The sequence below is a fragment of the Dermacentor albipictus genome, chromosome 1 (genome assembly GCF_038994185.2).
Source record: "Dermacentor albipictus isolate Rhodes 1998 colony chromosome 1, USDA_Dalb.pri_finalv2, whole genome shotgun sequence".
Taxonomy (NCBI): Eukaryota; Metazoa; Arthropoda; class Arachnida; order Ixodida; family Ixodidae; genus Dermacentor; species Dermacentor albipictus.
The window spans coordinates 262,986,008-263,013,163 of NC_091821.1; the positions used below are offsets into that span (position 1 = coordinate 262,986,008).

At 47.2% G+C, this 27,156-nt stretch overlaps 2 protein-coding genes across 4 annotated transcripts in view; one reads left to right on the top strand and one right to left on the bottom strand.

Moving 5' to 3' along the window:
- LOC135902874 (serine/threonine-protein kinase 17A-like) overlaps window positions 1–27,156 on the bottom strand; it is a 220,337-nt gene that overhangs the window by 175,643 nt on the left and 17,538 nt on the right. The window lies entirely within an intron of this gene.
- On the top strand, window positions 17,210–25,405 carry LOC135902918 (uncharacterized). 2 transcript variants are annotated; one of them, XM_070534729.1, is made up of 2 exons: window positions 17,210–18,250; window positions 23,438–25,405. In XM_070534729.1, exon 2 carries the CDS (start codon window positions 23,527–23,529, stop codon window positions 25,246–25,248), a length of 1,722 nt encoding a protein of 573 aa, XP_070390830.1. In that variant the 5' UTR covers window positions 17,210–18,250; window positions 23,438–23,526; the 3' UTR covers window positions 25,249–25,405. The 2 variants fall into 2 exon arrangements, with proteins under 2 accessions (XP_070390830.1, XP_065289319.1); XM_065433247.1 differs by having other exon boundaries at window positions 17,229–17,286.

A 27,156-nucleotide genomic window follows, 5' to 3' on the forward strand; every position in this document is an offset into this window, starting at 1 on the left:
AAAAGAAGGGAGGTTAAACAGGAGAGAAAGATCTAGTTGGCCACCGTCACCTGGGGATAGGTAAGGAGGTAAAAACAATGGAAAGATGAGAAAGCAAACATAAATTTGAAAAATTAAGTAAATTCTATGGGTTTTATTTGCTATAACCACGATCTGATTATGAGGCATGCTGTAGTAGGAGACTCCGGATTAATTCCGGTCACCTGGGGTTCTTAAACATGCACCCAGTGCACGGTACACGGGCGTTTTTGCATATCGCCCCCATCGCAATGCGGCCGCCGCGGCCGCAATTTAAATCGCGCGACCTCGTGCTTAGCAGCGCAACGCCAAATCCGAAAAGCAACCAAGGCGGCTCAGAAACAAGCACGTACAAGAAATAATAAAGGGCGAGAAGCTTATGTCAGTATTGAGTACTTTGTGTCTTGCTGGAGTTTATGGCAGGAAATCAACAGAAAAGACACAAACCATAGTAGAAATAACATAAGCATAGGGATGGTTTCCAATTAATCTTTGTTTCGCACCATACGCATTTGCGGCAAAAACACACGCACGTGCTGTGGAATCACGGTACGGAAGGAGCGTTTTTCTTTCTCCATTTTCATTTAGGGCAAATTTAGTCATCTCTACGATATGTTAACTTTCATGGAACCTTTTTTCCCATGTGTGCACACGTCGCTTGCCGTATCGAGGTGCATAATCAGAATAGAAAGCGACTGACTACGGCTTGGGTATTCCCATAGGCCGTGCTTCTGTGCCTTTTAGTGTTTCTCCTAAACCTACCTACGCTTGCCTGAGAGGCTTTCTGCTTTTCATATGTGTGCGAGCTCTTGGCTAACAGAACATAAGTATCATGTCATATATAGGCTTTTAATTCAAAGCAAAAAAAAACAATTACGCAAGTCCCAACTATTGTGCAAATCTAAACTGGTATGGCGGACTGTGCCAAGTGCAACAAATGTGGTGTCCATCATACGAAGATGACAGGCTTGCCCTTCGGACAGCTTTAGGGCACTTAGATGACAGGACTGTTACAGAAGGGAAGATCCTGGTACTATGACTTCGTGTGTCTGCGATGCACAAAGTCACAAAAGCACTGCTGGGATTCTTTAGATGCACTAGCCTATAGACCGTTTCATCGGGCGAGGAGGATAGGGTGCGCGGCGAGCCTTTCCTCCTCTCTGGCTTGGGGGATCCGGCGCGGCGCTGCTTGAAAGTATTGCTGTCGCGCGCTGCGGAACGATTTTGGAATGTTTTAGATCGTAGTTTGTGAAATTTACGCCATGTCCGTTCATATAAGGTCGTCAGGGAAACCTTTCGGTGCATCGGTAACTACAGTAGGCGGAAATATCTCTTGGGGGCGCAAAAATGTGAGGCGTTTTATCAGCCGCGGTGTACGCACATTATCAGTCGCGGTGTGTGTATGTGTTGTGAACTATTTTGCTTATATCGGTTTTAATTCAACAAAGAAAACCGGTGTCTATGTATTAGCAGCATGAAATAGTAAATCTGCTCACTATCGAATCGCTTGGCGTAGGGAGTAAAACATAAAGCATAAGAGCGCATGCTCGTGCACGGCCAACCTTAGGCAACCACGAAACATCTAAGCGGCAGGCGCTATCAAATATTTGTGATGCACCGGCATCGTTCTCAAGCATTTCATGACCAGTAGGCTTCAAATTACCATATGTCTACGCTAGCCTTCCGGCATGAGGCCGATGGCACTGCTCAACACAGCGATCACTGCGGTTGGTGAACCAGCACGATACATATGTAAGCTGTGCGCTTCGGCATTGCCTTTTTGGCCTGCATACAGCCATAATCCATAATCCATAATCCAGAGGGATCGCATAAAAAGAGTGCGATGCCTATTTTTGAGGACAAAATTTCCGTAATACGTGTGAGTGCGTCGTAGAGAACGGAACGAACACAACCGAAAAAAAAATTCGGTTATCATCATATTTCTCGAAAAAGCTAGAGAAAACGGGCTAACGCCTCAATAGGACCTCGCATAGTCACGCCGTACAACGTTTATAAATACATAACCGCTGATGCCGTATGCTTGGACCATGCGGCATATAGAACAAAGATATATGTAATCCAGCACCTACCACTGCTTAGGACGCTCGCGCAGTTCGTAAACAGTCCATTTGCTGGACAAGCTTAATTCAGACTGTAAGGTATGCTGCTATTACTTGCCAAAACTATTTTATTCAGGGGTGGAAACCTCATCCATCGAACCAAGTATTCACGCAATGTAGCCTGCAGCGAACAGTTTGAACGCTTGTCAAAGTATAACATCACAGCTCCTATCGTAGCAGAACGGTACCCACGTTGTAACGATCGTCGCGTATGTTTCATGGCTCCTAAACCGCAGCTTTATTATAAATAGAGGGTAATACTGCAATAAGGTCACATTCATGATTGGAACAATCAGGAATACGCAACTGATCTCCGGGGCTGATTGTAAGCTCAGATATGCGCGCACACATCGCGCTGCGTGTTCCGTCGACCTCAACGCCAGCAGAAGTTCCGGCCATGACGCCTTAAACCATTTCAGCACGTCTCACAGAACCTTTTACCACGTAGAATACGCGCGTCATACTAAACAGACCGCACGACCGCGAAAACAAACGCCAGAACCTATGCAAAAGACCGCTTTCACCCAAGCCAGTATAGCGCTGCTCCTAGGCGGCGCCACTGCGTTCACAATATGGCGGCGCCTACGAAAAAACGGTCTATATGACCGCTTGTGACGATCTAAACGATCAGCGCTTCATTATGTGTGCACTCCGCGCAAAATGTGAACTTATGTCCTCGTTCTCATCTTTCGTCACCCTTCCTCAGTGCAGGGTATCCAACTGGGCTCAGCCTGGTTAACCTCCCTGAATTTCCCTTATGACCCTCTCTCTCTCTCTCTCTCTCTCTTTGTGTTAACGCGAAGCATGTGCCTTACAACGCATTTTATCAAATGGTTTAGCGTTTCGGTGTGTGTAATCGCTGTTGGAACCCGCTTAGGCGGCCATCACAAGCAGACTGAAGCATAACCTATAACCACCTGGTTTTCGACAACACGAGGGTGCCGTGAACCTGCCCAAGGTCATGTGCAGCTAGCATTGATGGGCTTTATTGTAGTATGGGTTGCCTGAATGGTCTCTCCCTCGCCGCCTTTCAGTGCAGAGTGGGGTCATTCTTTGAAGGGGCACTCACCGCCTCGACCGGTTTTTCCCGGCGGCCGCCGCCATTTGCGTATCTCACTTGGCAACGCGACAGGTGCTAGGAAGGAGCTGTGGCCGCTTGGTCATTCCCTTTGTCAGTGAAATGGCTGGCTGCCACGTGCCCATGTGCCCGAACAATACCCGAAATGGTTCGAAATTTTACCATTTTCCCACCGAGCCCAAGAAAAGGCTGTGGTGGATCCTGAAGATCAGGCGGGACCTCGCCGACATGCTGTCCAACGCTAAACAAGAGCGCGGAGAAGTGGACGCTCATGTGATCAATTACTGAAATTTTATTCATCGCAGAACTTGAAACAAATGAATGTAACATCCTATTCTACATCGGTGGTTTTCTTTAAAAGGGATGCTGCCAGGTGTAGCAGAATGCGAGCAGTGCAACACTGCCTTGTTTTGCTCAGGTGACAGCGAGCACGCGCACCTGACTCTTAAAGAATACCGACATGGAGGTGGCATTTTAGATATCCACGTGAGAATGTTTTTCTGGAGCTGAAATTATACGAAGAGCATTTCAGAGGCATCATAAGTTAGACTGAGAGCTTTCTTCACCTGATATCCCCTTTGAAGACTGTGAGTGAGTATTTGAGGAAAATAGTGCGCCCTTGCGTGAATACCTGCCACGAGTTCAGCGAGTCTCTACAGAAGCTCATGATCTCAATTTATGCAAGGCTGAGGCTTCGCATACATTTGCGCCACGTTTGTGCTAACGGTGTCAACCAATATGGAATCAAAACATGTGCCGGGGTGAGCCTCTAGAGACCGAAAAAAACTGGACTGGTTTTCTACTGTGTGCATTGTTTTTTTTTTCATATCATTTTATTGTTTTATTATATTATTTTGCGCTCGTAGACATTGTGCTCATTCGTCATAAAGTACCACATGCGCAGATAAAAGAAGCATTGTGATCTCTGTGCTGATTAAGGGTCTGATTTTTGCAAGGTGGTTATTCTGTCTGAAATTGATTATTGTCGGAGCGATACGAGACAGCGTCACTGAGCGGAATACGTCAGTGATGCTTCCCTGCTGATTCCATCGGACGCTTTTATATATGAAGGAAGTTCGAAAATGCAGGTCTACAACATGCGTAATTTATTACTCTATTTCCCTTTCCACCCTTCTACAGATTTGTAAGTTCTTTTTCCTACCAATTGGTGGTGCAAAAAAAAAAACGCAAGATCCATTTTTTTTTAACGCAATTTCACATTCTCCGACAGCTTAAAGAGAAAAAGAGCGATTGATAAACCTTGACGCTCCCTCCGTCAAGATCTGTCAGAGCTAAGAAAGTACGCACCAGAGGTGGTGAAAGAAAACAGGTTTAAACCGTATAAGAAGGGTCCCAAGCGCACCATGAGAAAAACAATACGGAGCGGCTGGCAGGCCGCACGGCCACCGAGAAGTCCACTGAGAAATTGCGATGACAAGGGACAGCGTGCGACATCTCAATTAATATGGGTTGACCCTGTAAACAGCCTATCAGCACAGACATGCGTCTTCTGACCAGTCTCCTTTGCGCGAAACGCCTTTGACTGCAAAAATTCAGGCGCGTGCCGGCAGTGCGCTCCGTAGGGAGTGAGATATGTAATGGCGGACGCAGTAGCAGACGACGCGGTTGTCACCACCCTGTACGGAGTGGCGGTGAGAGAGAGACCATTCAGGGCACCCTAGCGCAGTAAAACGCGTAACGCCACCTCGAGTACAACGCACGACACATCAAAGCAATGAGAACAAGTAAACACCCCACATTCGAGTGCGACGCCAAACTATAGACGCAACATCTAACGATTACGAGTGAGAACGAGGGAGAGAACGCTTGACGTCACTTTCCAACCCCTGTCTACAACCGGTTTAGCGGATGCGGCGCAGAGACTGCGATTTAGAGAACGCCTAAAGCTATCCACAGTACAAAACACGAAATATCAGGGTAGAGAGAACAGGGAAACACTCGCAACCACAACGCGTCACTGAAGTCGATATAACATTTGCTCGCTGTTGCGTCTACGTGCCATCACGTTTATAGACGCCTTTGCAAGTACCGTTGCAGCAGTGAGCCCAAGAAACGTCCAGTCGCGTATCTTATAATGTTAGGAAAGTCTCTTTTTGTGTTTCAAATAAAAGAGAGGCGCACTATGCTTCAAGACTAATGGCCCATTCAATGCTAACACGCATGACTTTTCGTAAATCTTACGGTAAAACTGATATGTAAAATTAAGATTGTCTGCAGCGTAATAGCGTGGAAAACCTACGTGTTTCGGCTATTCTGTAATGCTCCTGCTCAGCATTCAACGAGAAGAAAGGAAACCAAGCACCGGATTTTTATTTGTTCTGTCATAAGAAGCAAACAAACAAAGACGCCAAGGACAGGTGTCTTTGTGACCAAGGACAGCGACTTCGTGTCTTTGTTGGCTTCTTTGTCATGCTCAGCATTGTCTTTATTGCCCGCAGAATTAAACGATCTGTGCCAATGAGCAAAACCGGAAACAATCCAGGGCCTCTGTTTGTAAACAGCCTCAGCACGTCGACGCGATGCGACGCAACGCATGCGCCAAGCTTCTCAAAGCGCTATAGCTTACACGAGAGAAGTACAGTGTGAGGTTGTTACTTCAACCGAGCAAAACTGTGCGGCGCAATTCTTAGAGCTGAGCTCTGGTCGTCGGCGTGAGGGGATCCGGACAGGTTTGAAACCCATCGTATATGGACCCACAATTCCGTTATCATTATTATTAATGAGGCTATGCGCTGCCAAAAGTGCGAGGAAACCGGAGAGGTCTACCCTATAGTAATGTTTCGCATTAAAGGGAAATGGAGGGGGAGCACGGGCATACTATGCTGGGCCGTTGGCTTGTGGGGCCACGATATACCACTGATAGCGCTGTTCCAGACCCATGTGTTACCGGATCCGTTAGAGGAAAAGGCAATGGTGCGAGGCATGTCGAGAAGCTTTGAGGAAAACAAAAAGAAAAAAAGTTTAAGGATATGCATGCAAAAACATAACAGAATGAAAAGCATGTATAGCATACTTGTTTCAGTCGAGCAGGGTGACTATTTGTCACCGCCCCGTTTCAAAGGGCATGCCAATAAATCATCATCATCATCATCGTAATCATCATCATCATGTTGGCGTGTAAGCGTGACTAAATTTGGCCAGTATAACGTAAGGAATGCTTTCACTCGACTTTATTCCTTTCCTATCACAGTTCACGGCCACCCGATCACGGTGATACTATGGTAGAGCGCCGCTCGGACCACCGACGAAGCGCGAAAGGGAATAGCATTGGAATACAATCGTGACACTATACCGACCTTGGTTTCATTCACATGGGTATGGCCACGCACGTGCGTGCGTGCTTGGGAAGGTAGACGAAAAAGAAAATGTGCTGTGGCAGCGGTGTCTATGGCAGCAGCGAGTTTTGTTCGGCTGTTGAGTATATCTGCATCGCCACCCACGTTTGAAGTCCGCGCTGTGCGTTTTCACTTATAGATGTTCCACTCGCGCGCCCTTCATTCAAGCGACTGAGCTGACTTTGAACCCGCACCTCTTGTGTGCCTAACGCTTGGTGCGTGCCGTCGTAGCTGGCACCAACCAACGAAACTAAATGGTGCTTCCATAGCGACTTGTACTGCGTTGTAATCGCACATGGCAGTGACTTCCCACAACTCGCTCATCCACTCTTTTTTTTCTAATGTGAATTATTCTTTACAGTCGCCTATAATCAGAGTACGTCAATTTAGTTAGAAGTTGTGTCTACAAAATAATAATAACTATTATTATTATTATTATTATTATTAACATTCTATCGGTTATCCATCCCCCCCCCCCTCTGAACTCGACCGCAGGCTCTCGTAGCAGACCCCCTCCGCCCCCCTTCCACCCCTGCCATCTTCTCAATCATAACATCTTCCTTGCGACGCACACAACGCCGGCCTTGCATCCACCTTGTGCTCCAATTCTCGCCAGCATTAGAGACCGTCCACGTTGACAACAAAGAAGACAGCTTCGAGTCCAAGTTATGGAACGCATGTAGAACCGTCCGGAAGACGCCTCTGCCACTTGACACCATCTTGCGTCGACAAGAAAAAGCTAAGAAAAACACATATTATCATGGTATTTTAACACTTTGCATGTGCGAAGCTAGGAAAAACACAATGTAGCATACATGAAGCGCATGTGAAAGCATGACTACATTTTTCTGTGAGCCAGATGACCTTACCGTCGAGTTTCCAGGCTTTCTGCACAGCCGTCATCTTGTTGGGACAGAAAAGTAGCGTGCACCGTTTTGGACTTCGATGCTGTCTTCACGAAGCTGTCTCTTTTACCGGCTTCCTCAGAGCTGGAACTATACGTAAGATGTCCGCTGTCCGGGCTTAGCTGTCTATTTAGCCGTACACTGCAAGTATCGTAACGCAGCCAATATTGCCTGTTGTGACCTTCTAAATACAGGCACAGACGCCACCACTATAAGTATGTGTGCGGCGCAAAACCCAGCACTAGTTATTAGGCACTGTAACTGCGCGACAACAGAGTGGTTACAGCGTGCAGCTGCCAATTGACTGCTCAAAGCCGCGGGACGAAACCCATGCAGTGGCGGTGTTTGTGGGCCTCTTCGCCGTGTATGGCAAGGCTGAAGGCGGTGAGGTGGCCTGGCGTACACAGAAAAATCCATTCTCGAACCCTTAAATGCTGCCGCAGTAAACTCTGGACCCGCCGTGGTTGCTCAGTGGCTATAGTGTTAGGCTGCTGAGCACGAGGTTGCGGGATCGAATCCCGGCCATGGCGGCCGCATTTCGATGGGGGCGAAATGCGAAAACACCCGTGTACATAGATTTAGGTGCACGTTAAAGAACCCCAGGTGGTCGAAATTTCCGGAGTCCTCCACTACGGCGTGCCTCATAATCAGAAAGTGGTTTTGGCACGTAAAACCCCTTAATTTAACTCTGGCATGCCAACATATGAAAGACTTTTACCGGCGGCTGTCGACGCGCACCAACGCCCGCAGTGGGGAGATGGGGTGACCATTCCTTAAATCTTAAACGACCAGTAGAGGCCGTTAATCTTGTAGAAGGTCACAAAGGTTGTGCGAGGTTTTCTTTCTCTCTCTCAATCTCTCTGTTTAGTAGCAAGAAGACGACTGTGCTAAGTCTCGGAATGTAGTTGAACCTGACGTCGAAACTTGCACCCCATACAAGAACATCATGCTTCGAGGCAGGTTACAAAATCATGCATCGTGAGTCATCGTGAGTAACCCGAACAAGTGATATTCCCGAAAAGTAGCGGATGCTCATCTGCTTCTATAGGCTACTGGAAAACAAAGAAGGAAAAGTCGTTGAGTGAAATGAGAGGAAACGTTAACTGGCGCAAGCACGCCCTGCTATATGATTGACGTGGAATTCGGTTAAGCTCTGTAATAGTGCTTACGTCGGCAGTGCTAACACTAACAAACGCTCACGAGGAGCGTCAAGTTTTAAACAGCGCTGTTTCATTTCGTTTTCTGTCTATCTGTGCTGCTGGAAAAATTCCGCGCTGTCGTCGTTCAGAAACGGTCTCGTGTCAAGCTCTTTCAACCTGCTTAAAGCAATTGAAAATGCCTATACGCGGCCCCCGTCTCGCTCGCTTTCTCTCTCACGGATGCGTTCGGCAACCGCTTAGCCGTCGCAGCAGGTGTTGGTGCCACTTGGAACAGTCGGAAATCGAGCTACACCTACGCACAGAACTTCCTTCAGCTACTGAACACACTATGCATGCGGGTGGCCTCATACAGACGATATAACCCGCCGTGGTTGCTCAGTGGCTATGGTGTTGGGCTGCTGAGCACGAGGTCGCGGGATCGAATCCCGGCCACGGCGGCCGCATTTCGATGGGGGCGAAATGCGAAAACACCCGTGTGCTTAGATTTAGGCGCATGTTAAAGAACCCCAGGAGGTCAAAATTTCCGGAGTCCTCCACTACGGCGTGCCTCATAATCAGAAAGTGGTTTTGGCACGTAAAACCCCAAATATTATTATTATTACAGACGATATATGCACCACGCATGAGACAAGTTTCCAGTGGGAAACTCGTGCGCGTGGTATTGTATATACAGTGCCGCAGTGACGCTGATCCTCTTACTCTGCCATTTCAAAATCAGGGTGCAGCGAAATCCCTTTACCACCGTTTCGCTGAGACGTGTCTTGCTCGTGCAAAATGATGTTTTAAAAAATTCGGCCTGTGTTCTGTTCGAGCTTTGTTTTCTATGGAGGGCGGCTGGGGTAAAGAAGCCAGCACTCCGTGTCTTCATAGTTCCAATAAGTGACAGATTATAGATCCGCACTGTAGAGAGCGGTAAGACGCTCAGACATTTTTATCGGTTGATGCGGCATTTTCAAACACAGAGAACGAACTTGGAAGCACTACCAAAGAGGGATAGTATATACAAAGACAAGGCCCCTCGTCAAAACTTTGGCTCCAGGCGGAGGCTTCTCTTGTTCGCCCGCTGTTGATAAAACGAAGCCGGCATCATTCTGTGACTTTATCTCGTTTAGAAATGAAGAGTGAGATATGAGCCATCAGAGAGCAGGAAATGGGCAAAAAATATCCTCACTCGAAGTATCGGATATGGGGCTTGAATACTGACTCCAAGCTGCGACACTCACGCTTGGCTAACGATGACGCGAAAAAATTGCCCTGTGTGCATCAGGCAAGTTCATTTCTGAGGTAGATGAATTCCTTGCAGGGATCCGACGACGCCATATTTTTCCATGAGCTCGCCTTTTCTAGTTGTCCACTAACTATACCTTCACCCCCTTGCCCCTTTTCAGAGTTTTCCATTAGTGTTGCGTCAACTTATAACTTTAGCCACACCAACGCCTAGCCATGTGGCACGCGGCAGTTTTAAACCTCTCGCGCGCTTTTTAAAAAGCCCGGAAAGAATAAAACTACAACCAGGATCTTCATGGAAAAAAATCATTCGTATATTTCTCCTTAAGCTGTAAAACTTCTCTGTTGAAGGTTTCGTGCTTAAATCTATATTCTAAAGTTTGATTAATTGCTGTTTGGTAATTCATTACTTCTGCTCATGACAGAAAATGCTTTGGCTTGCTCAAAGGGCCACTGAAAGATAGCGAGTTGTTTACATTTGAGTAGTGCACTCTTAGGCGCTTGTTCAAAAAAAAAAATACAGTACGTAAGAATTGCCTGTAAGTCAGGTTCCAGCCAATGCTCATTGATGTCAGACATATTATTAGCGAAGGCGGCCGTTGTCTTACGAAGCACAACAGCACTTGCGAAGGAAAATGCTTTGTGAATGGGCCTCTTGTTTTACCCTGAAACACCATGCATATACGTCATTATTTTCGCAAGTCCGCAGCAGCGTATTTTTTCAATCTCTTCCAGCGGACGTGTTGAACCAGACAAAATCCTCTGTGCACCTAACGACTTATGTGGTAATTTCACTACAATAACGTAGGACGGCAAGGTCGATATGTATACGTATTTGTGTCTTAGACGAAAAACGGACAAAAGATGATACTACAGCTCTGAATTCATTCAGCCTTGGCAGAATCAATAGCACGCTCTCCCTAGAAAGCGCCAAATGAACATTTCATGGATATAGGTGTAGATCATGAAGACTGAAAAGAGCCGATCATACGTACGCAACGATTCGTATCGTATACAACGAACGAATCACAGGACCCAGCACTCAATGAAATCAATGAAACCAGAAAAAGTGTTTCATTGTGTCAGTGACTGTCGCCTCCTAATGTCTCACTCGATTAACGAACTGCTTGTTCCTACAGATTTCAACTGAGCACCTGCACGACAACAGAGCATAATGCCCAGACTGCCCGGAGAGAAGAGCAGAATTCCAAACCTTTCGAGCTGACCGCTACAATGGGCCTAACCATGACGCAAATGCACCAAGCATTAATTGGCACGTTGGACGTCGTGGCCTTCATCTACAAATGATACTCCGGAACACTGACCTTGCCATGCAACGAAGCAGAAGGCTCTAAAGACCGTGTTGTCTTTCTTTCTTTCTTTCTTTCTTTCTTTCTTTCTTTCTTTTGTTTCTGTTTATTATATTCACTGGGCGGTGTGATCACCTCTGATCACGTGACGTTTTCATGCGCGCGTACGATCGTATGTGTTCAGGGTGCAAATATTTTTCCTTATTATAATATTTCTATTCGCTGCGTAGATATGTCGAACCGGATGCTCTTCCATTTATCTTTCCTACCTTCCACTCTTCAGTTTTCTCTCTCTCTCAACGCCGACGACGAAACAAACAATGCAAGCACAAGAAAAGATACATAGAGTATTTCCATAAGCAAAAAAGAAGAAAGAAGAAGATAAAAAGGAAAAAGAAGGAAGAAAACAAAACAGCAGGCTGGTCATCGATACTTCACTGTTGCAGTCATCCACATACACACATAGTTGTTGTCCACCTTTGCTGCGTTAAACCACGTGTTTCTGCGGTTTGGTTTGTATAGTTCCGCTCTATAGAGAGACGGCAAATATTTGAACGCGTCAGACAATCACAAGCAAACGTGTTCTTCCCAATAACAAAATGGGATGCTCGAACAGGCTTATATATCGTACGATACACAGGCCAAAGCAGACTCCTGTTTTCGGCCCCAGCCTTATACGCAGAACGTGTATAAAGGAGAGGATGGCCCCAAATACTTAAGCGAAAATTGTGCTTTTATTTCTAACTTTCTCCGTCAGATTCTTAAACAGAGAAGAAACGCCGCGTGCTCACCGCCCTTGTACGGCGACTTAGGATTTCTTTTTAAACGAACACTCACGCACGCGACGACTTCGAGCTTAGGAGGGCGACGCGCGCTAAGGAACAGTAATCCGACTAATCTCTCCGCGCACGCAATACGCGTGTTCAGAGCTGCCGCAATTAGTTCACACAATCAGACTGCATAGAATCGACGTGCTGTCTTGCTCGCGTCTGTGAGGATAAAGCTACAAGAATGTACATACCCCACTGCGCATACAACGAGGCAATGAGCAAGAGCGTGCGTGCGTGCGTGCGTGCGTGCGTGCGTGCGTGCGTGCGTGCGTGCGTGCGTGCGTGTGTGTGTGTGTGTGTGTGTGTGGGTGTGTGTGTGGGTGTGTGGGTGTGTGTGTGTTTGTGTGTGTGTGTGCGTGTGTGTGTGTGTGTGTGTGTGTGTGTGTGTGTGTGTGTGTGTGTGTGTGTGTGTGTGTGTTTGTGTTAGCCAGAGATCACACGTTGTTTCATGAAAGTACTGAAAAGTAGAACGCTTGTAGCTTGTTACAACGCTTATCCCCTGTACCAAATATAGGGGTCTATATTGTGGTCTTCGTCATGAACTTACCTTCCCTCCTCAATACATTTCATCAAGGTTAGATCACAATAACAAAGTTGGAATTTCATTATGCCAAACAAATGTCATTTCTTGCGCGTACATCTGCTGAGTGGAATCGCCTACCCGCCTCAACCGCTATTATTTTTGACCATCAGCACTTCATGGCAGTATTAGGTAATATTGTATAAACAGGAGCATTTTATTCATGTTTTTGTATTGTCTATTGTATCGCCGTCTTGTATTACCGTAACACTCTATTACTATACTGTGTGCCCCGTATTTCGTTTTATTAATCAGCACTACAAGAACACTTAGATAACATTGTACAACCGAGAGCCATGTATTTCTGTACGACTAACAATTTTGCTGCACTGTACTTTCTTTCTGTATTTGATGTAACCACTCCCCCCTTTAATGCCCCTGGCCCTGAGGGTACACGAAATAAATAAATAAATAAATAAATAAATAAAGATTAGCCGCCAACTATTCCTCCGGCCTCAAGTACTACGACAGAACAAACAGGGCTAAATTCTAAGTCCTTAATTGGTCGCTTTGCCACTTGCAATTCCATAACGATTAGAAAGCCTCGAACCCCAATTCCATTCCTTTTAGCTTGCTGGCACCACTTCAACCCTGTACCTCTAAATTATTCCCAATATGAATGAGCTCCCCTGACCACAGCTCCTATCATACCGACTCAAGTAAAACTTTTTCATATAAAAAATACGCATAAATAAGCTCGAAATGGCGGCTGCATTTAAAGCCGTGCGATCGACTCACTCTGTCCAACTGCCCAGAACACCTGCTGCATATACATAGGCATTGGCGGTGAGGCGAGCGGCGCTGGCAAAGACTCAAGTTCGTACGTTACGGACGGCATGCGGGACGGGGTGTTTCATTGGTGCCTGATAATAGCCCATATAGCATGCAGGGTCGTGCAAAGCGCCGGGACAAGACACCGGGCTCGCGTTCCTTCTTGTGCGAACACGGCTTTCCTGCTGGACCCCCCCCCCCCCCCCCGTGAATTGTGAACATAATGAATCATCCACCTAATTAGCACACGCATTGACCTGTCGGTCTGAGGCGAGCGAGTACGGAGGCTCAGCGTCAGGGCTACGAGAGGGAACAAGGCTAGCTAGGAATGAGTTGCGAATATTTCTCTTGAAGACGCAGCGTGACACGTGGATTCGGCGAATTATGTTAAGAAGAATACGAAGAGACAACTATAGGAGACAGAGACGGATTGGCCTGCAGAAGGGGCACAGTGCTTGCCACCCTTGAAGATTGGGGGATAAAAAGGGCACCAGCGAAGGAAAACTGGGGCGTTACAAAGAGCTGTAAGAAAGAAACGAAGAAGCCAAGTGAGACAGAGATGCTGGTAAAGCTTTGAATCCGACAAAGCACGCACTAAGTGAGTTAAAAAACAAAAAAATCCTAAAAATAGAGATGTCTACAGGCTACACTTAAAGAATAGTCGAAAGGCAGAATGAAGCGTCGCAAATGAAACACACTCGAAACACGGAAAGAACAGCTTAGATGCCTGGAATCTCGGAAAGCTGAAGAAAATGTAGCAGTATGCTGAGCGCTGATGCACGCTTTTAATCAAAAGACTCGAAAAGTCGCAAAAGAAAGCAAAGGCAAACAAAAGATATATTTAGTTTTATTTCAAGAAGCATGTGAGAATACCGGTTAAGGAGAAGAACCTAACCTTGCGTCTTCATCTACAATCGCCTCACATCCGAAATATGGCAGCTAGACTGAAACGATGATGATTTGCTAGCAGAGCACGCGGGGTGTTTTGGTTCAGTTATGTGACCTACTTAAGCGACTGTGTTGTCGCTTTTAATCTAATTGTGGCTTCCTGTGAGAGCCTAAACGTCAGTATCACTAAATATTTAGTAGACGGCGTTTGTCTTCATATTTATATAACTCGTTCCTTACGTAAATACTTTTTCGCTTCTTGGTACGTTACATTTATTTAGTAGGTTTTAATAACCATTTTACGCCAAATAGGCCAAAACAATTCCTTGCCTCTGCTTACTCAGCTCGACGTTTACAACGTGTTAATTGCGAAACTTAAGCATATAATGAAGTGCTGTGGGCTTAGACGATCAGCAGCATGAGTTGAAGTGTCATCGTCGCAATTTTCTTGTATCAGCAATATTGGCTTTCTATTTTAATAAAGCTAGCAACGAATATTAAGGAACTACCGTGTGTTATAGTGGGTGTATCACTGGTGCCGTGAAAAAAAAATGCCGTCATAATATCCATGTTCAATGATGAACTTGTTGCTCCTGAAGAATGCTGTAATGTATTTAATGATGTGTTTTCTTCCCATGTTACCGCGATGCCACATAGATTACCGCTTGTATCCAATTCTGGTTTTTCGCCCATGGATTCAATCTCTATTGACTAGGTTAGTGTTTGCTGCCTAATTAACAATCAAAAAACGTCCTCCTCTGCCGGCCCATACTGCCTGAATTCAAAATTTTGATGTGTACTAACGTATTTCCTGCTGTTATTTTGTCGCACATTTTCACTCCGTCATTACAGCAGTCTGTTCTTCCACACAAATGGTGCGTGGGAAAGGTGATTCTAGTTCACAAATCAGGTAACACACTTACCCAGAAATTACAGGCCTATCTCAATAACAAGCATTTCATGTAAAATTCTCGAGCATATAATATATTCACATTTGGCTGAGTTTTTAGAATCAAACTCCTTTTTCAACCCCAGTCAACATTGTTTTCGTAAGTTATTTTCCTGTGAAACACAGCTCTTATCATTTACTACCGATCTTATTGCAATTTCTGATCTAGATACCGACATTGACTGCGTATTTCTTTATTTTGCCAAAGCCTTTGACTCTGTGACCCATGATTTATTTCTGCTTAAGCTGACTGAACTTAACTTGGACATAAATGTACTCGAGTGGATAAAAAAGTTTCTTTCTTACCGGACGCAGTGTGTAAACGCTAATAACTGTAATTCTCGATTTTCTAATGTACCAGCAGCTGCTCCTCAAGGCTCAGTCCTGGGTCCACTTCTCTTTATAATCTGTATTAACGAACTTCCGAACTGCGTTCTTTCTTCTTTCATAAAGCTTTTCGCGGATGATTGTGTTTTTTACCATAAAATTACTAATCCTTCCGATTCCCAAGAGCTGCAGGACAACCTTAGCCGCGTAACTGAGTGGTATTCTAATTGGTGCATGCAACTAAATTCAGATAAGTGCAAGGTCATGCGAATATCTCGTAACACTGCCACGCACACGTACTTTATTAATGGTGCACCTGTGACGTCAGTTACCTCTTACAAGTATCTCGGCCTTCACATATCAACTAACCTTTCTTGGCACTCGCATAATGACTATGTTACTAATAACGCTAACCGCATGCTTGGTTACTTGCGCCGTAATTTTAGCTCTGTCCCTTCTTCCTTGAAGCTTACTCTGTACAAAACTTTAGTTCGCTCCAAATTGGAGTATGCTTCAGCCATTTGGGATCCGACTCAGTCTTCATTAGTTTCTACTCTAGAAAGTATTCAAAACCGCAGTGCACGCTTTGTCTTATCTAATTATTCTCGCTATGCAAGTATCTCTTCAATGAAACGAACTCTTAAGCTACCTGAACTTTTTTCACGCCGCAAATGTTCCCGTCTCTCCCTTTTTCACAAAGTTTTTTTCATTTGAAACCCCTTTTAAAAGAAACCCTTCTTGCCCCTCCATCTTATATTTCGGCCCGCACTGACCCCAGCCTTAAAGTCGGGGTGCCATTGTGCCCTACAAACCGGTACAGTGACTCATTCATCCCTAAGACAAGCACGGACTCGAATCGCCTTACCGCATCAATCGCACTCATCACCGACTCTACCAAATTCAAGACCGCTGTTCAGAATGCCTTTTGTTAATATTTTTTATTAATACTTTTTGTTTGTATTTTTACTTAATTACTTTTGTTTTCGACTCCACTCCTTTCTGCAACGCCTTCGGGCCTTGAAAGTACGTGAAATAAATAAATAAATAAATAAATAAATAAATAAATAAATAAACACAGAAGTACAATTATTGTATGCCACTAGCGTTGTGATACACCACTGCGTTTAATAACGACAACCTATAGTCAGAAGCGAGCATACTCGTCCAACGTCAAGACGGCAATGACAGAGTAATAGCTTATGCTAGCTTCTCGCTGTCCCGTGCCGAGGCGAACTACTCTACCACAGATAAAGAGTGTCTCGCGGTTGTGTGGGCGATGACGAAGTTTAGCCCTAATCTCTACGGCCGTCCTTTCAAAGTGGTGACTGACCACCATGTCCTATGTTGGTTGGCGAACATACGCGATCCTTCAGGACGGCTGGCAAGATGGAGCTTGCGGCTACAGGAATTTGACGTCACTATCATTTACAATTCCGGCAGCAAGCAGGAAGACGCTGACACACTGTCGCGTGCACCCGTCGAATCTGTTAGTCTAGAGTCAGAGGACGATGACGGCTTCCTGGGCGCCATTACTGCATCAGACTTGATAAGACGGCAGTGTGACGACGCTGAAATTCGACCTATCATCGACCACTTATAGAGGGCCGGCCAACAGCCATTCCACGCCATCTATGTCGCGTAGTGGCGTCCTTCTGTCTGCGAGACAACGTGCTTTACTAAGAAGAACGCCCGTTCAATTAAATGACAGAGCCTACCTCCTGATGGTTCCAAAAGTCTCGCGGGACGACATTCTTTTCGCTTGCCATGGTGAGCTCACATTTGGCCACTTAGGCTCTTCACAAACGCTTGCCAGAATACGCGAGATGTATTACTGGCCTGGGCTTTCAGCAAGCATCAAACAGTACGTTAAAGGCTGCTGCGAATGTCAGCGGCGAAAGTCACCGCCCATGAAGCCCGCCGGGTTATTGCAACCCATCGCACCACCTAAGCCGTTCGATCAAGTCGGCTTGGACATTCTTGGGCCTTTTCCTTGGTCAACCGACGGCAACAAGTGGGTGATTGTCGCGACTGACTATTGAACCCGCTATTTAACCCGCCCCGTCCACTGTAATCACAGACCGAGGGACGGCGTTCACAGTACAGCTCATGGACGACATTTTTCAGTTGAGCAACACTAGGCATCGATAGACTACTGCTTACCATCCGCAGTCCAACGGACTTACGGAGTGCCTAAATAAGGCCATCACGGATATGAACTCGATGTACATCGATGTCCAGCACAAAACATGCGATCATATCTTGCATTACGTGGCCTTCGCGTGTAATACCGCAAGAAACGACGCGCTTTACACCATTTCGTCTACTTTACGGCCTCGAAGTTCAGACGATGCTGGCCGCTATGCTGCTGTGTCAAGACGACGAGCGCCTAACTACTGACGTCGAAGAATTTTCCCAGCCTGCTGAGGAAGCTTGCCAGCTTGCTTGGCTGCACATCGGTCAGCAGCAGCACGCAGATGCACGCCGTTATAACATCCGCCACAGACAAGTATGCTACAACCCCGGCAACCAGGTGTGGTGTGGACTGCTGCCCGACGCCGTGGCCTTAGTGAAAAGTTGCTCAGCCGGTATTTTGGCCCATACAAAGTGCTGCGCTGCATTAGTGACGGCAACTACGAAGTCGTTCCGGACAGTGCATACCTCACACAGGGCGTAGACAACCTAGTCCTGACATAGTTCACGTCGTCCACATGAAGCCATATGTTACGCGTTGGTAATTATTTTTTATTCATTTTTTTATATTTGCGCTCATATGCGCAGCTAATGCGGTTACCTCTGTTTCTTTAGACTCTGCACGTCACGCTTCACTTCTGTTGTACTTGTGTATCTTCCGTGGCGGTCACTGTGTTCTCTGAGCCAGCATTTGCCTTGACCACGTCTTTGTTTCCGCTTCTTAACCATCGAGCCAATTCTCTTTTCGAGAAAGGGGGGATATGCCCCTTGTAGTAGTGGGGACAGTGCAAAGGAAGAGACAGGAAGGCCAAGAAGCAAGAAGTGCGCGTGGTACCACCGGCCGCGCGATAGCCTGGTCCCGTCGCCGTTGTTTTTCAGAAGCCAGCTATCCCCATTAAACGTCGTCAGTCCCTTTTTTTTTTTGAGTCCACGTGACAATATCTACGAACATTCAAAGCTCCTCGCTTAAGCAGAGGCAAGCCTGTGAATTCCTAGTCTGGCATCCGACCTGCCGATCATTACTGATACATTTAAGTATTTAAGGATTTTTGACAGAAAGCGGGTAAAAAATGTGCAATAATATATTTCTATCGAGTGTCACATAGGATAAAAGCTAATTAACTGCATATTCAGAATGTGAAGTGTTCGTTATATTACTTTTTACTTTTACTTTACTTTACTTTAAAAACCTTTACTTTTTGTTTAATGTGGTAGGAGCATCGAGTGACACTCTTATTTCTTGCTCAGTACTTCCGGTTCACCTCCTGAGACGACCGGGGACGAAATTCAGAATAAATCAGAAAAAAAAATAGCTCAGTACCAAATTCGTGGGTTTCATTATGTATGTGATATCAGACCATAAGTTTAGTTACAATTTCAGTACTGCAGTACCTGGAATAATCAACATTAATTAACAACCACTGTTTACAGCACACGAAAGCATATAATCGTACACTTTAGAGACCCGCCACGTAAGCACGACTTTGGCGAAATTCCTGTAAACTCGGAAGTAGAAAGCGGAAGTAATGACGTCACTAATAAGGTGACACACAAGGTGGCACGATATTTAACCGGCTAATTAATGGAAAACAGTTGCCTGGCACAGACCGAACATCTGCCTAGCAGAGCGGATGTGACGTCGCTCCCTCCTCTCTTACTTCTCCTCTCCGGGTGCTCACCTGCTCGCCAGCTTGCTCGCAACAGCTGTGCGCGCGCACATTGCACCCTTCGGGCTGCAACTTTCCTCACAAGGTGCTGTTCCGTGCTCTACTAACATTCGCCGATGAAATCGGTCTTGCCGACCGTCTCTGAGCTTATCCCCTAATCCGCCTGGGCATCCTCTGTTACCGCCAGCTGATGCTGCTACTTCCACCCTTCTCTCCCTTCCCCTTTGTGCAGTGCGGTTGAGGTGTCCTCTACTGAGAGACAGTTATCGCGTTGCACTTAGCCCCACCTTTCACCTTCCAACCAAGAATCTCTCTCTCTCTCTCTCGCAGGTTACATGCTCTGACATCAGCACCGAGGAGGGTGCGTAATGTGCGCTTCGTGCGCAGCTCGCTAGGGGGCTACGCCCCACCAGGTGGAGCGCGCTGCGCTTCCTTCTAGCCCTCTCTCGCTCCTCGTCCGCATACCGCGCCAGGGGAAAGAAGTTCGCTCGCTTAACCTAACGAACACCAACGCCGAGGTGCGAGTGCCACTAAGATACACCTAAGTTAAAGATTACGGCCGCCTACCATTTTTATTGCACCCGATGGTCTATGATATAGTATAGCACTAGCGTATTTCAAGCGTCACAGTGCATCGCATGCGTGCTTCGATCCAGAACGATCACGTGTTGCGTACAGCTCCTGCGAGAAGGCAGCACCAGTGCGAATCGCGAGGTGGGTAATGGCAGGGGTACAAACGGCTAGGTTGTTAAGCAGAAATAACATAAATATAGTTCGCGTCAAAGATAATTTGTAACATCAGTGCAAGTAGTCAGAATTCAAAATCTCACAATTAAACTTCCCATCGAATAAAATGTAGCCTATAAAAATATACAGCAGCGAATGATTCAAAATGAGAAAGCCTGGTTTAATAATCATGCGAAATCTTTGTTCATTAGATTCTGAGGTTTTACGTGCCAAAACCACGATATGGTTGCGAGGTACGCCGCAGTGCGGGGACTCCAGATTTATTTTGACGACCAAGAGTTCTTTAACGTATATGCAATGCACGGTGCACGGCCGTTTTCGCATCCAAATGCGGTCGCCGTGGCCGAGAACCGAAACTGCGACCTCGTGCTTAGCAGCTCGACGCCATAACCGCTAAGCCACCACGGCTGGTAATGGGGCAAACAAAAGCACGATATGCTAGAACGATCTGACATCACTGCATCACTTCCTAGCCATATTTTTATTTCATTTCATTTCAGTCATTGTGCCTCAAAGGGCCCCTCACCAGGTCTGGTCATTTTCAGCTAACAAGCGCAGCGCATACAATGCGCGCTAACGATCATGTTTGCAAAAAATTACATCGCTACGCGCCACGGAAAGGTCTGAAATTTCAATCCGAACGCCGTTTTTCCTTCTCCTCGCGGCGACCGCGCTCCAAGCTGGACGGTGACGTACTTGTATACCTGCGCCTACGTAGTCGTGTCCGCAGTGTGACGTCGCTCGTGGTGACACGCGAATTCGAGAATTATTCAAGGCAACGCCTACCCGTGCGTCCGCCTGTACACTCTGAGGCGACACGATTCCGGTGGTCGGTCCCATCAAGATGTTGGGCATGACAATAGCGGCGAATGGCTCGAACACCATCGCAGTCGCTAAGCTCACCACGAAGGACGAGAACGCCATACGCCTACTGAGACGAGTGGCCAGCCGGCATCACGGGCTCAAGGAGGACAACCTGCTTAGACTGGCACAGGTCTTCGTAATCAGTCACCTCGTGTACATCGTGGCCATGCGCACCTGGTCCAAAGTGGAGAAAGACAAGCTTGACACGCTCCTTCGTAAGGTCGCCAAGAGAACCATGGGTCTACCCATGCGCACGAGCACGGAGGCACTGGACACATCAGGTACGTACAGCACGCTGAGCAAGATTGCGGAGGCACAGGAATGGGCACAAATCACCAGGCTGTCCAGCACACCTGGGGGCAGATTGATCCTACGAGAAATCGGCGTCGCGCCTCGGAAGATCGAGTGTAACAGCCACGGGTTAACACCCGACCAGAGGAAAAGGATCAGGGCAGCCCCTCTGCCCAGGAATATGAACCCAGAGCACAACATCGACAGAAGACTTGCTCGAGCCAAAGCACTCCTCCGACAGGCAGCCGCCTCCGGGAAATCATGCTGCTTTACGGACGCAGCCAAATATCCTGGCAGACGAGCCTATGTAGCAGCGGTGGTCAACAAAGATGGCACGGTCATCAACGCGTGCACGGTCCGCAGTGATAATCCTGAGGTGGCCGAGCAGGCGGCCATCAGCCTTGCACTCCTAGAAGACGATAAAAGCTTGGTATACTGCGACTTTAAGAGGGCAGTTCTGTCCTTCGAAACAGGGAGCATATCCCCGACCGTCGGCAGAATACTTGGTACTCAACATCTCACCCCACACTACATCAATTGGTTCCCGGCACACATGGGACCATTAGAGGGGCCGCTCCCTAACCTCAGCGAGAAGGCACACGAGGCCGCACGAGACCTAACTCACCGTGTGAGCCCGGACTCCCTCTCGGCAGGACGGGAGAGCGAGCACGACCCTCGTCACAATGATCTCACCCAGCACTATAAATGAGTCAAGAGAACCATGCCGCTACTGCACAAAGCACTCAATAAAGAAGAAGAAGTCACGTGCAGGCGACTTCAGACGGGCATCTACCCATGCCCGGCCTTCCTGCACAAAATCTTTCCGTATGCGCACCCTCACAATGCGTGTCGCTTTTGTAAAAATATAGCTAGCCTTGCTCACATGCTCTGGGGTTGCCCCCTAGCGCCGAGGACCAGGACCACCAAGGAAGAGTGGGACCGAGCTCTATGCAGCTCGGACCATGAAGCAGAGCTCTGGGCTGTCCATCGGGCCCACGTCCAGGGGCATGGCTTGTCCCGACGTGGGAGCGGCCCGCTGCGCGCTAATCGGGCGCACCGACGGACCTCAAGAAAGTTACTCATCCATCCATCTGTTATTTGTGTTATCTGTTGCTTGAATTGACCAATTTAAGTTTAGAGAAATAATAAAACACACAAACGGAATGCCTGCTTGTTTTTTCGTTTAACTTCGCACCCAAGCAAGAGCGATGTACTTCCGTTTCATCTGCTTATCCCCACGGTCGTGCAGTCACGTGCGCAGGTACCGAAACTATGCCATTTTCTACCATGTTCCAGCGCCGTGATCATGCCCTGCGATCCGCTTGTTCTGCCTCAGTATACGTGTAGCCCTGAATTATACCGCTAGTCATGTGTCCTTGTGCACAGCGCGCAAAATCGGGCGCGGCGCGAACGAGACAACAGCTCGCGCGCGACGCCGTCAGCGGAAGTGCGTGTCGCCGAAAAAAAAAAGCGAGGAGAAAAAAAAAATGAAGGCGGGACCTGTGATTTATGCTTCACGCGATCCTCGAGGTTCGGTATGGGAGAACGCGGGGAAGGAATTTCGCTTGCAGAGGCTAGAAGGGGCGAGTGGACAGAGCGTCTTGCTTGGTAGTGGAGCCCGCCTGCTGAAATCATGGATTCGCGGCACTGAAATATTTCTATCTCGGCTATTAATGAGCCAATTTGAAGATGTTTTGTAGCAGGACGCTCCCTAAAGGACACGTAAGAACTTACAGCGTAAATCTAAAATTTGCTATGGGGCCTGGTGAGGGGCCCTTTAAGTACCCGAGGGCATTAAGCAAGGGCCCGGGACATACATCGAAGTGTTTAACTAATATTACCCAAAGAAAAGGCAATAGTAAACAAAACACGCAAGAGCACAAAACACACAATAAATGACACTCACTAAAATTCAGACAATATAAAACTCTAATTCGCTCTTTCATAAGCTCTAATAATATAGCAAAAACATTGGCGCAGCATAGCCTTAGCCGCTTTTGCGCCATTAAACCCCCATTTAACTAACTAACATATAAAAAACAGACGCTATGACGGGAATGTATATAGAGATATCAGATGGCTGGTTAGTTTCTTGCGAAACCTTATTCAATCCAAGTATCAAGCTCATGCCAGTCAATTTAATGCTTCTTTTTTTGCAGAGCCCCTTCTTGTTCCTCGTCTTCCCTATAGAGTGGGTATGTGCCACTGTTGATCCTCAACCATCATCAATCGTTCGAGGTGAGCAGATATGCCGAAGCGAACAGGCGGCAGCCGCGCTCGTTGTCTGGCCTCGACGCCTTCCAAGGAGGGCCCTAAGGACGCTCAGCAACGGGAAAGGAGGCTCAAGACCAACTGCAAGCGTGAGCCCATCGCAGGCCTTTTGGATATCAGCACAGTGCTCGAGATGCACAAGGTGTTTTCCATGTCCGCTTTGCAGCCGTGCCCCGTATTCGTCTACTCCACCAAGTACCGGTTTTCTCGCAACCGTTGGCTCTGGGAATACGCCACCTACAAGGGCTACTTCATACAAAAGGCAGCGGGCCGCGAGTCCGTGCTTCGCCCGGTCTTTGGGCTGCACAACAGCCTCACGGATGTGACGAGCGAGTTGATAGCCATTGGTTATAGCCAGAGGCAGCCGACGATCACGGTCAAATCGCGACGGCATGCTGTGGCTTACTGCCGCGTGGCACGCCAGACCTGGTTGCAGCACAAGATGCCTAATAGGCCTCTAGAAAACTGCCGACTGCGCAGAGTGACCGGAGTCGGGTTTCAGATTCCAGGCGTCGACGAGAAGCACGTGAAGAGCGTCATGTCGCTATCCATGGAGGCCTTTCAGGAAAATCTTGACAACGTCACGTTTCCTGTTTTGTCCGGCCTCAGCCAGCACGGCAGCGACTCCGCGTTCTTCTTGAAGAAAATGCAGGTGCTGAAAAACAGGTGCAGTAGCACGGTGAATGACGCAGAGTCGGAGTCAAAAGCACATCAGCTCGTGATTCCGATCAAGCAGTTGCCTTGGACAAAACTTGGGTGGGCGACGGCACCTTACAGAGACCATGAAGATGACGTGAACTTTGGCAGTGAAGCCCTCGTCGCCCAAAGACGGGAACTTCACGCCTCAGAAGACGTCTCGGTCTGCTTGCTGTATCGCCTTGTCCTGGTGACACACAACATCCTGCAGTACCTTGTCACCATCAGTGTCGGCAGGTCGTCAACAGTGAAAGAGAGGGCCGACGAAGCCTTGGTCGTCTCTATCCGGCAGCAGATGACCGACAGCGTGCTGGAGATGTTCCTCGACCCATGCACACAAGTTGTCGATGCGCTCTTTGAAGCAGTGATGTGCCGAGCCGCCACATTGGTAGTCAAAGGGTGCACATCTAAGCACCTGCGCGTGAGAACGCTACAACAGTGCCGTCTGGGTAGCGCGGTAGCGTCCTGGCAGCTGTCGACACTGCTCCTGACAAGCGTGGGCGAGGCTTTCACCGAGGCCATTCTGACGGAGGTCGGACACGATGAGCAGACTCACAGGTACTGCAGCGACTGTCTGAGTCTGATTCCACGGTTCAAGGATGACTGCCTGTGCCAGATTTTCCAGGCGCTCTCACTGCGCCATCGAAAGGTATCAATGCTGAAGGCGGCGCAGAACACCGAGCCTGTGGATCCCGTGACCTATTCGGCCGTGACCTTGCTCACGAAAATGAGTGTCACCTACGCGCTGCACCTATTCCGAACGCAGAAAGTGCTGCCAAAACATGTCTACTTGTACGAGCAAGACCTCGAGGATGACTTCTCAAGTTTTCTGATGTGCCTCAATGGTCTGTTCACCGTGGCCGTGCCCCAACCTCCTACCACAGTGCACAAACTGACAGACGGGCGGCTCAGGACATTTATGATGAATATGCTCGTAGCGTACTATAAGGAGGTGGTCGAGCCTTTTGCCTGTGATTCGCAACAGACGACAGCTTTTGACTAACAACTCAAGGCGATGACCCCTAGCAGCCGGACGTGAATGCACTGGATGGACTTGCACCCCGGAGTTACTGTATCACCAGTGTTGATCATCGGGCATGGGACACCTTGTCGTGTCATTGCTGTCAACTGAAAAATATGGACGGTTATGTTTAACGTGAGCATTGTTTTCTGTCTTTAAATGCGACCAGAATCCACAAACATAACAAGGCAACGACTGCTGGTTTTAGTTTTAAGCTTTTCCTTCCGGGCGCTTCAGACGAACGGCGGCATACAAGGGCACACGTACTTGTGTTTTCACATGACAGCTTTACATGAACAGGTAGAAACACCCCATTAAAGTGAGCGCGTGCCGAAATATGCACTTGATTCCTTTCGTAGTCCACCATGATCGGCAAATGCTTTTCTAAAGTAGGAAAGCGTCACATAAGGTTTTGAAGGAGTGAGAGAGGCAGTTATATTCTATATTTTACTGCAGCCGAGCAGACGTGGAGTTCAACAGTACTCTGGTTAGAGAAACTTCACTGCGCTCTCTTAACCATATGAATGATTTACTTTAATGGAGGCACACTTATTGTAATGCAGCATGGCACCTACGGGGCGGCCAGGAGGAGTCCTCTCCTTCCATTCGGAGATTTTGTACTCCGGATGGAATATTTTAGTCTTCAGATCACGCCAATAGACGATCAAGTATCCATTCACTGTCTTAAGACATACGAAGTAGAGCTAGGAGAGGCGGAATCACGTCGTCTTGAAAGGCAGAGCGCTTGAGCTTCGTTAGTGCGGACAGTCTACTGTGAAGCTGCTCTATTCGCTCCCGCCAGAGAAACTTCAAATATGAAGCCTTTTACTTCGATCACCTAAGAAGCAGTGACTACGGTAAAAAGCTATTTACATACTTATAGGCCTAAAACATCTCATTGATGACTGAAACTTTTGATTCCTCCTCCTACACCATTTCCCGTCAGTGCTTCTTACTGTCGTACTTTTCACTGTCCTACTCAATCAATATTGTCACCCGGGTGCTCGTGCCCTCGCTCTCGGAACATTTCTAGTTTGTCTCATTTTACCTTTCATTCCTTTAAATCCGCTTTCTCACTTTTTCTTTCCCTGCCACTTCCGCAACGTAGTATGTTCTCTCTGTGCGTAAAATCTGACTTTTCCGTCCACAGATCTTAAAGCAAAACTCCATGCTGATTTGACTTGGTTTATTTAGTAAGATATTGGCAATGTAAACTACAGGGTGATCTTTCTTAGTCTGTAAAGAATTTTTATAAAGAGCCTATGAGCGATAGCGAGCGTACAATTTTGCAGTTCCTCGTCGAAGTTGACATACTTTGCCGCTAAACGTGAGCTTCCGAACAAAAATTATAATTAACATTTTTTAGCACTTTGGGTGCAATTGTTCAGATATAGAATTTGGAGGCAGGTAATATTTTATTGCACCCCACCTCTTAACTTTGAAAATCCAACCTTATTCGAGAAATGTTTCATCAAATTTCAACGCTCAATTCATTATCATCATCATCATCAGCAGCAGCAGCAGCCTATTTTATGTCTACTACAGGACGAAGGCATCTCCCTGCGATCTACAATTACCCCTGTCCTGCGCCAACCGATTCCAATTAGCGCCCGCAAATTTCCTAATTTGGTCACACCACCTAGTCTACTGCCCTCCTCTACTGCGCTTCTCTTCTCTTGGTACCCATTCCGTCACCCTAATGGTCCAACGGTTATCTAACCTGCGCATTACATGACCTGCCCATTTTTCCTCTTAATGTCTATTAGAATATCGTCTATACCCGTTTGCTCTCGGATTCGAACCGCTCTCTTTCTCTCTCTTAAAGTTATGCCTAGCATTCTTCATTCCATCACTCTTTCCGCGTACTTGTTCTCAAGCTTCTTTGTCAGT

What these genes read in the sequence shown, in the direction of transcription:
- LOC135902918 (XM_070534729.1), top strand. Translation starts at nt 23,527, where the DNA reads ATGCCGAAGCGAACAGGCGGCAGCCGCGCTCGTTGTCTGGCCTCGACG.